This window comes from Xenopus laevis, chromosome 7S, assembly GCF_017654675.1.
Source record: "Xenopus laevis strain J_2021 chromosome 7S, Xenopus_laevis_v10.1, whole genome shotgun sequence".
Taxonomy (NCBI): domain Eukaryota; kingdom Metazoa; phylum Chordata; class Amphibia; order Anura; family Pipidae; genus Xenopus; species Xenopus laevis.
In genome coordinates, this window is record NC_054384.1 from 102,264,401 (window position 1) to 102,280,316 (window position 15,916).

At 39.5% G+C, this 15,916-nt stretch overlaps 1 protein-coding gene across 1 annotated transcript in view; it reads left to right on the forward strand.

The window, feature by feature from the left end:
* The window catches only part of pitpnc1l.S (phosphatidylinositol transfer protein cytoplasmic 1 like S homeolog), a 128,268-nt gene that overhangs the window by 59,311 nt on the left and 53,041 nt on the right, over window positions 1-15,916 (forward strand). The window contains exon 3 of the mRNA XM_018228263.2: window positions 15,800-15,888. Within this exon, the coding sequence (XP_018083752.1) occupies window positions 15,800-15,888 (89 nt within the window). The remainder of the gene's footprint in view (window positions 1-15,799; window positions 15,889-15,916) is intronic.

A 15,916-nucleotide genomic window follows, 5' to 3' on the forward strand; every position in this document is an offset into this window, starting at 1 on the left:
AATAGAGAGTTTAGCAGAATTATTTCTCAAAAAGTTCTGGCAGTGAGTGAATAGCGTTAGTATTCATAAATGAGTCTTAGTACCTTTTGGGGGAAATATAGAGATTGAAGATCTATTCTTTTTATCCAGAGGTTAGGCTGTTCCTTTATCAGCATAGTCTATGGGGGTTATTTATCAAAGTCGGAATTTATCTCTGAAAAAAACTCTGACCAAATCCGCTCGGGTTTTTTGGGTTTATTTAGATTTTTAAGATTTTTGGGATTTTTCCACCTGAAAACTCAGAATTTTGAGCGAAAACTCACAAAAAAAACCCAGCGCACATCAAAAAAATCATTGGGACTTCTCCCATTGACTTATATGCAACCTCGACAGGTCTGAGATGCCAGATTTTCTGATTCTGACATTTCCATCCTCGAGGTTTAATAAATTCCTAAAAATTTGTGATTTTTTTAAAAGCCTGATTTCAGAGAAAAAAAAATCAAAACTTTTTCGTGATTTTTGCATTCGGAGTTTAGTAAATAACCCCCTATGTCTACAGGGGCACAAGCAAATTGTTCCATCCACTGTGCACTCTGTACTGGAACTGCCTACCTTCCCTTCAAGCACACGCCACCTACAGACAAGATAGAGAATATTTTTAACCTTTTCCTATATGTGATATCTCCGTGTTTCAGTGCTTGGTAGTGGTTGGCAGTAGTGATGTGCGGGTCAGGGTTTCCCTGACCTGCACCCGCCCTGCTCCAACCCGCGCCCGCCCGCACTCGCTGCGGTCCTTTTATAGACCTGCGCCGACCCGCCTCGACGATGCCGTCACAATGACATCACAAAAGGGGCGGGGGCGAGCAGATGCGAGACTATAAAACCGGAAGCTCTCCCATTAACTTATATACAACCTCGGCAGCTCTGAAATGTTGGATTTTCAGATTTGGACTTTTTGCAGGCTCTGGGTATAATAAGTCTCAAAAATATGATTTTTTTTTTTTCACTAAAAATTCAGATTTTATAGCATTTGGATTTGAATTAATTACACCCTTATTGGATTTTAATTAAATACACCCTTAGGGGTTATTTATCAAAGTCCGAATTTATCTCAATATTTTCTGCTACAAACTCCGATCAAACCCGCTTGGGTTTTTTCAACTTATTTATTATTACATTTTCCGTGAAAATTTGCTTTGCGGGAAAAAAAATCAGATTTTTTCGAATATTTCATCCGATTTTCACAAATTTTTCAGGTTTTTTAACCCGAAAACTCCAAAACTTCGGGGTATTGCCCGAAAACCAGCACACATCAAAAAATCATTGAGACTTCTCCCATTGACTTATATGCAACCTGACAGGTCTGAAATGCCAGATTTTTAGATTCTGATTTTTCCATCAAATGGGTTTAATAAATTAATAAAAATTGGTGATTTTTTAAAAGTCCGATTTTATTATAAAAAATTAAGTATTTTTTAGTGATTTTTGCATTCGGAGTTTAGTAAATAACCCCCTTAGTGTAGACTAGATGATAGTGGACAGAAGCACTATACTATGACAGAAACACATGAAAATGTTGTCTATGAAGATTTTCACTCATCCAGGTCATGATATACAATACAGTATCTAGTAGAATTATCTAGTAGAATTAAGTCTAAAGCAATTGGGCTTTTCTGAATTTTCTTGAAAATGTTTTACTTCTCATCATTCAGTTGCCTTTTTTTTTTTTTTTTTACTGAAGAAGATGAGTGGTGGAATGTTTCCAAGAAAAGTCTAGTTGGGGTTATTTATCAAAGTTCAAATGACAAAAAAATGGGGTTTCTTTTACTATAAAATCCAAATTTTTAATGGAAAAAAAACCTAAAATTTTTCGAAATTTATTATATCCAGAGGATGGAAAAGTCAGAATCCGAAAATCCGGCATCTCAGACCTACCGAGGTTGTCAATAAGTCAATAGGAGAGGTCCCTGTCCTATTTGGAAGTCTCCGTGGTCTGTGCTAGAATTAGCCCGAAAATCGGACTGTTTCTGACAAAAATCCAAAAAGTCTGGCTTTTTGATAGAAAGCCCGAAAAAAGTGGTTCAGGGAAAAATCATATGATTTGGATTTTCGCTCAATCTTTTTGTGTTTGTCCCGATCCGATTAAATCGTTATTTTTTTTATAATAAATAAGGTCCAGTCGTGGATTCTAGTTTGGTCAGACTTTTTTAATTGAAATAATCAGAAAAATTCAGATTTTGATAAATAAGGCTCTTAAGGTGGCCATAGACGTAGAGATCCACTCATTTGGCAATGTCGCCAAACGAGATTGAAGTGGGCGATATCAGGCTGATCCGATCATGGGCCCAACGATGGGATCATAATGCATCCAATATGGTGGTCGGATCACGGGACCATATACACGCACCGATGCGGCCGTGATCCGACGGGATTTTATAACATGCCCTATCGAGATCTTGCCGACTTTCAGACAGATATCGATTGAGGAAACCCATTGGAGGGCCTCACACACGGGCCAATAAGCTTTTATCATCTCGTGTATGGTGGCCTTTAGTGTAGGCGCTCTCCTTCAGCTATAGTTCCTATCTAATCTGTGCATTGTTTCCTGAAGCTTAATCTTCCTTAAAAAACAGCTAATAACCTACAAAACAACAGTATGTATTTGGCAGATAAACAAAAACCATATAAATAACACAGTGTATAATAAAGGCTGTGCTTTATGCAGACGCTTTCTAAAGTCCTTGGGCTTCTACATGGTGAGAATTAAGCTGTTTGTTCAAAGGGAAGGTAGATAAAAGCTCAGTGAATGTAAGTAGAACAGGCAGTTCTTGTACTTATCACAGGGAGGGATTAAAGCTCCATTGCAAGTTGTAATGCCATGCGTGTATGGCAACTGCTAGTCTTGTGTGTCTAGTATAGTCATAAACTGGCCATACACATACCAACACAATTGTCTATCATTATGCCAGCCAATGTATGTTGCATTGGGAGATGAGCAAGGGAAGAGGAGTTTCAGCTTCTCTTCTTTTCTTGTTGTCCTGATCGTTTAGGCTGTTGGCCTAGACGACTGGAACAAAAGAAAGATGGCCATACACTTGGCCCTCATATGGTATCTATCCGTTTTGTTGGGTATGATGATCTTTACATTACATGTACAGGTATTTGATTAAAATGGAGTCTATGGGAGATGGCCTTCCCATAATTTGGAGCTTTCGGGTTTCCGGGAAAGATCCCTTAATGTAGCAAACCCCAGGTCCCAAGTATTCTGGATAACAGGTCCCATACCTGTATCTGACCACACTCCTTGCTGACTTGTTCTTGGTTAGGCTGTTTTTTTATTTTTTTGCTCTGGTTTTTGTTCAAAAATCCAATCAATTTGAGTTTTTGTGGTGGGTCAAGTTTTCTAGCGTCAAGTTTTCTGAGCGTCAATTCTAAAATGTTGCATGAGTCAAACTGACTTTAATGTAATGTATAAAGGCTGGAGTGACTGGATGTGTAACATAATAGCCAGAACACTACTTCCTGCTTTTCCGCTCTCTAACCCTGAGTTAGTCATTGACTATAAGGGGGGCCACATGGGACATAAGTGTTCAGTGAGTTTGTAATTGATCCTCAGCATTCAGCTCAGAAACAGTTATGACCCATGTGCCCTCCCCCTCAAGTCACTGATTGGTTACTGCCTGGTAACCAATCAGTGGAAACCAAGAGAGCTGCAAAGCAGGAAGTAGTGTTCTGGCTATTATGTTACACATCCACTCACTCCAGACTTTATACATTACATTTTTGGCTAACTAACTATATTAGAAACATTTTTCATTTTGCACAGCCTGTCTATTTACCCAGTTTTTATTTTTACACTGAACTGTTCATTTAAATAAAATCAAGAATAACAAATGAATTCGAGGAAGAACTCGAGTTGTGTACATGATGGCAGTGGGTGTACATTTATTGCTTCAGCATCTCACAACTTGTTCCTGATAAGCAGGCAGAGAAGCAGACAGATAAACAGACAGAAGCACAGTTATCAAACTGTTCCTGAGACATTACAGACACACAGGGATTCGGCACAAGATTCTGACTCACGGATCAAACCTTAATATGAAAACACAATGGCAGAAGGTTGGGAAGAAGTGAGCAATAAACAGCTCATGTTAATTTGTCCGGGAACATTTCAGCTTGTGATGTGAAGAAATATCTGCCTGGGTCAGTGATTCAAAATGAATAAGGCCGACGAGGGCTCAGAACTTGACATTACGGCTCATAGCTTCTGGCAGGAGAAGATAACTCACTTGGGTGACTAATCTCCCCGAACTGCCTTCCCGCCGGCTAGAATGTAAATCGCCGACGGGATGGCACTTGGAGTGCTTCGTTTTTCAAAGTCGCCCGAAGTTGCCTCATAAGGAAAGTTCGGGCGACTTTGGAGAATGAAACGATCCGAGTGCGATTTACATTCTAGCCGGCGGGAAGGCAGGGGAGGCAGTTCGGGGAGATTAGTCACCCCAAAGAAGAGGAGATTTGTCTCCGGGCGACTATTTGTGTGTCTCTGACCTAAAGGGGCTGTTCACCTTTAAATCAACTTTTAGAATAATGCACAGAATGATATTCTGAGACACTATGCGGTTGGTCTTTATTTTCGTATGGTGTTTGAATTATTTAGCTTCTTGTTCAGCTTCTCTTTAGTTTGCAGGGCCGGATTCTAAAAATGTGCGCCCCTAGGCCGCACACCTCCCCACCCCGACTGTGCTCACCCAACCCACCCACTCATTCCCCCACCACCGACCCGCTTGTCCCCCCACCACCTCCTTCGCAATTCTCCCAATTGCCGGCACTCGAAGGGCCGGTTGAGGTTCAGGGTACCAGGTGGGGGACAGGTTCCATTGTGGCCAGCGGGCGGCATGCCGTCCCCAGCATTTTGCTGCCCTAGGCCTGGGCCTATGTGGCCTGCCCACAAATCCGTGCCTGCTGGAATATCAGCAGCAATTTGGTTGCTAGGGTTTATTTTAACCTAGGAACTAGGCACTGGCTTGAATAAGAGACTGGAAAATAAATAGCAGAGAGCCTAAAGCAGGGATCCCCAACCTTTAGAACCCGTGAGCAACATTCAGAAGTAAAAGGAGTTGAGGAGCAACACTAGCTTGAAAATGTTCCTGGAATGCCAAATAAGGGCTGTGATTGGTCATTTAGTAGCCCCTATGTTGATTATCAACCTACATTGAGGCTTTGTTTGACAGTGCACCTGGTTTTTATGCAACTAAAACTTGCCTCCAAGCCAGGAATTCAAAAATAAGCTCCTGCTTTGAGGCCACTGAGAGCAACATCCAAGGGGTTGGAGAGCAACATGTTGCTCATGAGCTACTGGTTGGGGATCACTGGCCTAAAGGATAAGTAATAAAACGTTTCAACAACATTAACATTGTAGCCTTACAGAGCAATAGTGGTTTGGCTAAAGGAGTCAGTGACCCCCATCTGAAAGCTGGAGAAATTTAGAGAATTTAGAGAAGAGAAATGCAAATAATGAAAAAACGAGAAAAAGACCAATCAAAAAAAATTGCTAAGAATGGGATAATCTATAACATATTTAAAGTCAAAACAAAATCAGTAAAACAGTATCTTGTACTTGATCCCAACTAAGATATAATTAATCCTCATTGGAAGCAAAACCAGCCTATTGGGTTTTATTTAATGTTTACATGATTTTCTAGTAGACGTAAGGTATGAAGATCTAAATTGCGGAAAGATCCGGTATCTGGAAAACCCCGAGCATTCTGGATAACCGGTCCCATACCTGTAGTAGAAGAAGTAACAAGATTGACTCTGCATAATAATGGCAGAAGATAGAATTATTCCGATACTTCTGACAAAAAATATTGCCATAATCATGTGTCATGTGTCTGTACAGACAGAAATTCCCAGTGTGGTTTTATTCAGCGCCACATAATTGTTTTATGATTTCCTTCTTATCTTTGATAGCAAACATTACAGGTTATAAATGTATTAAATGCTGTCGTTCTCTGCTTCTGGGTCAGTTTCTCAATGGCTTCCAGAGTTAGTTTTGTTATACTATGGCTTTTTAGCAAGTGAGGGAATACAGGGATATGGGAGATAGCTCATAGTACAAGTTGATCCAGGGACTGGTCCTATTGCATTTTGGAGTCAGGAAGGAATTTTTTCCCCCTCTGAGGCAAATTGGAGAGGCTTCAGATGGGTTTTTTGCCTTCCTCTGGATCAACTGGCAGTTACGCAGGTTATATATATATATATATATATATATATATATATATATATATATATATATATATATATATATATATATATATATATATATATATATATATATATATATATATATATATATATATATAAAAGGTTGAACTTGATGGGCGTGTGTCTTTTTTCAACCTAACTTACTATGGGGCAAATTCACGAACCTCCAAAAATTCACCAGCGACGGCTTCGCCAGGTGTAGATTCGCCAGGACAACGGCAATTCACTAAAATCCGAAGTTGCGTCTAGAGCGCCGAACGCTGGCGATGTTGCACTAGTGTTACTGCGCCAAGCGAAGCGAAGTTGCGTTAGCGTTGGCTAATTTGCATACAGTTAAAGTACAATGGACCTATATTAGTGATGTGTGGGTCAGGGTTTCCCTGACCCGACCCTAACCTGTCCTGCTAATACGCGTGCCCGCCCGCACCCGCTTCCGAGGGTCCTTTTATAGACCCGCCCCATCCCGCCGATGACGTCACAATGAAAGGGGCGGGGCAAGCAGACCCAACACTATAAAACCGGAACCCGGAAGTTGGATGCCGGCATTTGAAGGTGGCGGGGAGAGCAGGAGAAGTTCTGCACCCGCCACCAACAAGGAGCACTGTAAGGTCGATCTGAACCGGGGTAAACCCGCGGGTATCGGGTCGGCCCGCACATCACTAACGTATATGTTGCAGCAAATCCATTACGTTACACGAGCCCAGGGAACTTTAATAAAATAAAATAAAGTTGTTATATTGCCCTACACATGAGCCCAGTGTATAGTTTATTTTCCATATGTTAGGAAATGTAGGGGGGAAGCCGGTTACCCCAATAAAAATGTAAGCTCTTTTTCAGCCTATCACCCTGAAAAAGGAAAAGACACCAGCATTTTATCGGCCTTAGAAAAATTTTCAACTTTTTTTTTTGGAACTCCTATCTACTCTATTGCACTTTGCCTGGTCTGAGGTGGCGAAGGCAAGTCTGGCGCAAGAGGTAACGTTCAGTAAAATCTTAGTGAATTTACGTAGTTACCTCCATTCGCCAGAGTGCAAATTCGCCAGGCGTTAGGGAGTGAAGTATCGCTAGAGTCTATCTCCTTCGCTAGCGAAGTTACGCAAATTTTTGCCCGCGTTAGTCACTTCATCTTTTAGTAAATTTGCCCCTATGTTACTATGTATTATGTTTAAGGTATGGAAGTTCTTGTTCATGATTCTGAAGAACCCATTGTAGCAGATCTAATGCTTGTGCTGCCATGGTCTGCTATACCATCACAAATGCCCACAGATAATAAAAATCGTAACAAATTGGAAATTGTCCCAGAATTTCACTCTCTACATCATACTAAAAGTTACTCAAAGGTGAACAACCCCTTTAAGGTAAGCAAAGAAGCAATTGTAACAATTTAAGATAAGCAGGTCTCTTGGGGGAACTGTGACTTGCTGTTTAAAGGGCAATTTAAACTGTAATAACACATAAAAACCACAGAAATGTGTTCAGACTTTTATAACCTGCCAAATTTTGTAAAATGAACATGGTAATTAGGGGATGTGGCCACAAAAATCGGTGTGGTCAAATAAATTTGCCACGCTCCGTGTGGCCATTCTTTTTATCCCTCTTTCTATTTCTAAAATGTTAGGGGTTATGATATATGCTTGAGTCATGTCTGCATTGACCTCCATAATTCACCACCACCAGTGGGCATCTTTTATTTAGGGGTGCCCTGATAAGCTGGGGTGAGATGTAGGCTACCAAGAAGATTAGATGTGCAAACCACTTACTAATGGTTAGTAGAAAAAAATTCGAATTTCAAGCTATTTTTTGTGTACTTCGACTAGGGAATAGTCAAAATTCGATTTTGAATATCGAAATTTGTACTGTCTCTTTAAAAATTCGATTTCGACCATTCGCCATCTAAAACCTGCCGAATTGCTGTTTTAGCCTATGGGGGACCTCCTAGAACCTATTTGGAGTCAATTGGTGGACTTTGAAAAACCAAAAATTGAATTCGATCGATTGCGCTATTACTTCGATTTGAACAATTCGAATTGGGCCGAATACGCACCTATTCGATCGAAAACTGACCTATTCGACCCAAAAAAAAACTTCGACTTAATTTCGGTTGGTCTTTTTGAATTCGAATTTGGAAGTTTTTTCAACGTTTTAGCCTATGGGGGACCTCCTACAACCTATTTGGAGTCAATTGGGGGACTTTGAAAAATTGAAGGTTTTTTTGCGAAAAACTTCAAATTGAATTCGATCGATTGCGATATTCCTTGATTTGAACAATTCGAATTCGGCCGAATACAGACCTATTCGATCGAAAACTGACCTATTCGACCCAAAAAAAAACTTTGACTTAATTTCAGTTGGTCTTTTTGAATTCGAATTTCGAAGTTTTTTCAACGTTTTAGCCTATGGGGGACCTCCTTGAACCTATTTGGAGTCAATTGGGGGACTTTGAAAAATTGAAGGGTTTTTTTGCAAAAAACTTCGAATTGAATTCGATCGATTGCGCTATTCCTTGATTTGAACAATTCGAATTCGGCCGAATACGGACCTATTCGATCGAAAACTGACCTATTCGACCCAAAAAAAAACATCGACTTAATTTCGGTTGGACTTTTTCAATTCAAAGTTTTTTCAATTCGAAATTCGACCCTAGATAAATATGCCCCTTGGTGTATAACTGGAGACTACGCACACAGCTCAGCATTCTGGGTAAAATATGATAGAATCCCATTTATGTACTGAGCACTCAGCACCCATTATGGCACTTCATTAAAGTTCTTGCACATTTGTCAGTAGTGTTGGCAAGTGTTTGGCTCCCTGTTCATGTAAACTCATTAGAGTTGAGAAGGTTATCACAGATGCAAGGGTTTATGAGTCATGCTTTGATTTGACATAGTAAATACCGGCAATATAAACACAAAATCCTGTTTTAGTGGTTCCTATCACAGGTTTATATGAGAAGTAGAAGAGTCAACAGTGTGCAGAGACCGTCTGGAAGAATTTAGTTCAAAGGGGAACTATTGCGAAAATGAAAATTTAATATAAGCTTCCTCATACTGAAGTAAGAAACTTTCTAAATACAATCAATTAAAAATGTTGCATAGTTTCTGAAATAATCAAGTTTATCTTCACTATTCCTCTCTCAGCATCTGTTTCTCTTCATTCTCTCTTCATTCAAGATTTGGCTGTCATATAGTATAGTCCTGCGCGGGTCCATTTTTTGGAACCCGTACCCGACCGCACCTGCAATCCAGACCCGCAACGCGCATTCTTACCCGCTTGGACCCGACCCACAACTCAAATCCGCAATCCGTTGACCATCAAGAATTAGGAAGTGCTGTCATTGTAAACCGGAAGTGACATCATCGGAAGTAGGCGTGATCAGCAAAAAAGGAGTAAAAATCGATATTGAGAAGACCCGCAGCCCAACCCGCAGAATAGCTGACCCACGTCTATACCCACACCCGGAACTTCTACCCGCAACCCAGAGGTTTTTGAGGGTGCTAGGGATGGGCAAATTTGACCCGTTTCGTTTTGCCAAAAATTCGTCATCGGCGAAATGTGCCAACGCCCATTAAAGTCTATGGGCGTCAAATATTTTTTTTTTGACGCACAATGCCATACAAGTCTATGGGCGTCATTTCTGTGGCGAAACATGGTGAAAAAATTTGATCATCCCTAAGGGTAACCCTGCGGGTACCCGACCCGCTGCAGGACTCTATCATACAGTATCTTATAGGGGGGCTCCTTTTGCCTAGAAGATGTATTAGAGCTCACTCTAATAAAATCACCAGAAATTCTGTCTCTCTACATGCAGAATTTGTGCAAAAGGCAGTTATTTTGTTAGATTTTGTTTGTACTGTAATCAGTTATTTGAGTGAGCTCTAATACATCTGCTAGGAAAGGAAGCCCCTCTATAAGATATATTGGATCTAACTGTCAATGAATATCTGACACCCAACTCCTGAATGTAGACAAAATGAAGAGAAACAGATACTGAGAGAGGAATAGCGAAGGTAAACTTGATTTTTTCAGAAACAATACAAAAGTTGCATTGATTGTATTAAGAAAGTTTCTTGCTTCAGTATGAGGAAGCTTATATTAAATTTTCATTTTCATGATAGTTCCCCTTTAAGAATAAAGGAAGCCATTTGTACTTGTTATACGTTGAGTTAAATCGAAACGATACTGTGCCACTATAACCTAGTTCTGTGCCGTGAAATACAATCAGTGAGGTCAGTTACTGTTACAGGTATGGGACCTGTTGTTCAGAATGCTCGGGAGTAGGGGTTTTCCGGATAATGGATTCTTCCGTAATTTGGATCTTCATACTTTAAGTCTACTAGAAAATCATGTAAACATTAAATAAACCCAATAGGCTGGTTCTGCTTCCAATAAGGATTAATTATATCTTAGTTGGGATCAAGTACATAGCAAGTAAGTTGAAAAAAGACACACGTCCATCAAGTTCAACCTTTTAAGTCTATATATAAACTGCCTAACTGCCAGTTGATCCAGAAGAAGGCAGAAAGCCACATTTGAAGCCTCTACAATCAGAGGGGGGAAAATTCTTCCTGACTACAAGATGGCAATCCAAGATGTATAAGATACTGTTTTATTATTATAGGGAAAAAAAGAAAATCATTTTTAAAAATATGGATTATTTAGATAAAATGGAGTCAATGGAAGAGGACCTTCTCGTAATTTGGAGCTTTTAGAAAAAAAACTCTCTCTATCTGTTGTGTTTGAGATATAAATATTTTAGAGGTGAGGCAGTAGCATCTTATAAAACATATAAAAAACTCTTGGCACCAAGTGCGACCAAGTTACACATTTCTGGGCCACGTGCCTTGAAACTGCCTATAAAGAACCTACATTGAGTAAAGCTAGTGGGTGGCACCAACAGTTCCATTAGCTGTTTATATAGTGAATAAAGTACGCCCTCTTGTAAAATATAAGGATATTATAAGTTACCGAGGAGTTTCATGACCATATAAAAACACGAGGCCGAAGGCCGAGTGTTTTTATACAGGTCATGGAACTCCGAGGTAACTTCTAATATCCTCATATTTTGCAACTGGGGGTACTTTATTTATTATAATACACAAGTTTCAGTGAGTCATGTGACAGAAATTACATCAGAACTCACCGTTTATAACTGATGACATCAGAACTCACCGTGTTAAGGATTTAATTTACAGGATATTCATGGCTTTTGTGTATTATATAAGAGATATTCTATTGTCTTGGTCAGGTGCTCACTCTGTTTATTTTGCACCGTTAACATATGTGACTAGCACTAGCAATGATTTTCACCATGGAGCAAAATTAGCTTAAAGGAACTGTAAAAAATTAAAGAGAATGACAATATAATGTACTGTTGCCCTCCACTGGTAAAACTGATGTGTTTGCTTCAGAAACTCTACTATAGTTTATATAAAGAAGCTTCTGTGTAGCCATGGGGGCAGCCATTCAAGCACAGGATACACAGTAGATAACAGATAAGTACTACTATAGTTTATATAAAGAAGCTTCTGTGTAGCCATGGGGGCAGCCATTCAAGCACAGGATACACAGTAGATAACAGATAAGTACTACTATAGTTTATATAAATAAGCTGCTGTGTAGCCATGGGGGCAGCCATTCAAGCACAGGATACACAGTAGATAACAGATAAGTACTACTATAGTTTATATAAACAAGCTGGTGTGTAGCCATGGGGGCAGCCATTCAAGCACAGGATACACAGTAGATAACAGATAAGTACTACTATAGTTTATATAAACAAGCTTCTGTGTAGCCATGGGGGCAGCCATTCAAGCACAGGATACACAGTAGATAACAGATAAGTACTACTATAAATTATATAAACAAGCTGCTGTGTAGCCATGGGGCAGCCATTCAAGCACAGGATACACAGTAGATAACAGATAAGTACTACTATAGTGTATATAAATAAGCTGCTGTGTAGTCCTGGAGGCAGCCATTCAAGCACAGGATACACAGTAGATAACAGATACGTACTACTATAGTGGGGGCAGCCATTCAAGCACAGGATACACAGTAGATAACAGATAAGTATTATTATAGTTTATATAAACAAGCTGCTGTGTAGCCATGGGGGCAGCCATTCAAGCACAGGATACACAGTAGATAACAGATAAGTACTACTATAATTTATATAAACAAGCTGCTGTGTAGCCATGGGGAAGCCATTCAAGCACAGGATACACAGTAGATAACAGATAAGTACTACTATAGTTTATATAAACAAGCTGCTGTGTAGCCATGGGGGCAGCCATTCAAGCACAGGATACACAGTAGATAACAGATACGTACTACTATAGTTTATATAAAGAAGCTTCTGTGTAGCCATGGGGGCAGCCATTCAAGCACAGGATACACAGTAGATAACAGATAAGTACTACTATAGTTTATATAAAGAAGCTGGTGTGTAGCCATGGGGGCAGCCATTCAAGCACAGGATACACAGTAGATAACAGATAAGTACTACTATAGTTTATATAAAGAAGCTGGTGTGTAGCCATGGGGGCAGCCATTCAAGCACAGGATACACAGTAGATAACAGATAAGTACTACTATAGTTTATATAAAGAAGCTTCTGTGTAGCCATGGGGGCAGCCATTCAAGCACAGGATACACAGTAGATAACAGATAAGTACTACTATATAGTGAATAAAGTACCCCCTTTTGTAAAATATAGGGATATTATAAGTTACCGAGGAGTTTCATGACCATATAAAAACACGAGGCCGAAGGCTGAGTGTTTTTATACAGGTCATGGAACTCCGAGGTAACTTCTAATATCCTCATATTTTACAACAGGGGTACTTTATTTATTATAATACACAAATTTCAATGAGTCATGTGACAGAAATGACATCAGAACTCACCGTTTATAACTGATGACATCAGAACTCACCGTTTATAAGGATATAATTTACAGGATATTCATGGCTTTTGTGTATTATAAATTATATAAACAAGCTGCTGTGTAGCCATGGGGCAGCCATTCAAGCACAGGATACACAGTAGATAACAGATAAGTACTACTATAGTGTATATAAATAAGCTGCTGTGTAGTCCTGGAGGCAGCCATTCAAGCACAGGATACACAGTAGATAACAGATAAGTACTACTATAATTTATATAAACAAGCTGCTGTGTAGCCATGGGGAAGCCATTCAAGCACAGGATACACAGTAGATAACAGATAAGTACTACTATAGTTTATATAAACAAGCTGCTGTGTAGCCATGGGGGCAGCCATTCAAGCACAGGATACACAGTAGATAACAGATAAGTACTACTATAAATTATATAAACAAGCTGCTGTGTAGCCATGGGGGCAGCCATTCAAGCACAGGATACACAGTAGATAACAGATAATTACTACTATAGTGTATATAAATAAGCTGCTGTGTAGTCCTGGAGGCAGCCATTCAAGCACAGGATACACAGTAGATAACAGATACGTACTACTATAGTGGGGGCAGCCATTCAAGCACAGGATACACAGTAGATAACAGATAAGTATTACTATAGTTTATATAAACAAGCTGCTGTGTAGCCATGGGGGCAGCCATTCAAGCACAGGATACACAGTAGATAACAGATAAGTACTACTATAGTTTATATAAACAAGCTGCTGTGTAGCCATGGGGCAGCCATTCAAGCACAGGATACACAGTAGATAACAGATAAGTTCTGAAGAATCCCATTGTATACTACAGAGCTTATCTGTTATCTGCTGTGTATCCTGTGCCTTTTCTCCTTTTTCACCTTTGAATGGTTAACCCGTCGTCACACAGCAGCTTGTTTTAGAAAGTGTTTCTAATGCAAACACACAGCTTTTACCAGTACAGGTCAACAGTACATTATTTTGTCATTCCTTTAAACCACTTAAATTTTTTTGGTGTTACTGTTACTTTAAGCAAACCATCTAGCTTGTGCTAAAATTATTGTGCCCTAGATAAACAAGGGCCTTATAGGTTGCTGACAATATGGTCATGAGAGATATACTTACCTACAGCATGAAGAACATTTTGCTAGTGGCACCATCCAGGCATCACCTTCCTGTTTCCTCTGGGGTAAAGTCTATGGACTTTTTTTTCACTGTTCTTTTGGGTCCTTGGTATAAAACTCATAGGTTCTCAGAACTTCACCCAGGTCTTCATTTTTCTCAGGCTTTCAGGCAGGCTTTGACAATTAGTGACTATTATTGCCCCAAGTGTAACAGGGTGTGGACATGGACGATAGAGCACAACAATCTGGATATTTTACACACAACCAATCCATTAACTCAGTCCCACCTAAACAGGAACAGCTGGGTGGTATGTGTTGTATAGATATTATGACTGCAGGACAAGTAGATCTGTCTCATGTTCCCTACTCTACTGGTGCTGCTATTTACCCAAAATATATTCTGTATTTGTAAAGCTGGTGGACAGGGCCAAGAAGAAGATATATGAGCAGCAATGCAATAGCCATCTTTTAACCTGCCACGCAATCTGCCAAACTTATTGACTGTGCAGTTTGATTGTTGTTTTTATTACTTAATGCTGATATTGAAATAAATGCTTAAGGTGGCCATAGACGCACAGATAATATCGTACCAAACAAACTGGTTAGAGGGAGGGAAGAGTTAAATTATGAGGGGAGACTGAGAAGGTTGGGGTTGTTTTCTCTGGAAAAAAGGCACTTGCGAGGGGACATGATTAGACTTTACAAGTACATTAGAGGACATTATAGACAAATAGCAGGGGACCTTTTTACCCATAAAGTGGATCACCGTACCAGAGGCCACCCCTTCAGACTAGAAGAAAAGAACTTTCATTTAAAGGAACAGAGTAGGGGGTTCTTCACAGTCAGGACAGTGAGGTTGTGGAATGCACTGCCGGGTGATGTTGTGATGCTGATTCAGTTAATGACTATAAGAGGGACTTGGATGATTTCTTGGACATCAAAGGTTATTGTGATACTAAATTCTATAGTTAGTATAGATATTTTTTGAGTGTATGGAGAGGTGTGTGTATGGATGCTGGGTTTCATTTGGAGGGGTTGAACTTGATGGACTTTTTTTTTCAACCCTATTTAACTATGTAACTATGTATGTGTGTGTGTGTATTGAAGTGAAAAAGACAATGGCTGGCTCCAAGGACGTTTTACCTTTTAATATGAAGAAATAAAGCTTGAATTTTTACCTCAATCACCATGGCTGCAGGAGTGCATGCACAACTATTTCTGTGTATTGAAGTCAACAATCTTTCTTGGAAAAATCTTTTCCAGGAAAGATCGAAATTGTACCGTCTATGTCCACCTTTAGTTGGTAAGGTCAATGAGTCTTAAACCAAACAAAGGTTTTCTATCCAAAGCTGCACAACAAAAGTTAAATATGCCATAAAACATAAAAATACAAAATGGTCAGTGTCTTGAAATTAAATTTTTTTACATCATTAAAAAGATTTGTTTTCCCTTTGATTTGTTTGCTAATGAAAACCTATAACTGTTTTTTTTTACTATTCTTTGACTTTTTACTTTTCAGAAAGCTGCCAGCCTGGATACGAGGCTTTATTCCAAAGATATTCTACATCACGGAAAAGGCCTGGAACTATTATCCTTACACAGTTACAGGTAACAATGACTGGACAGATAAGGTCAC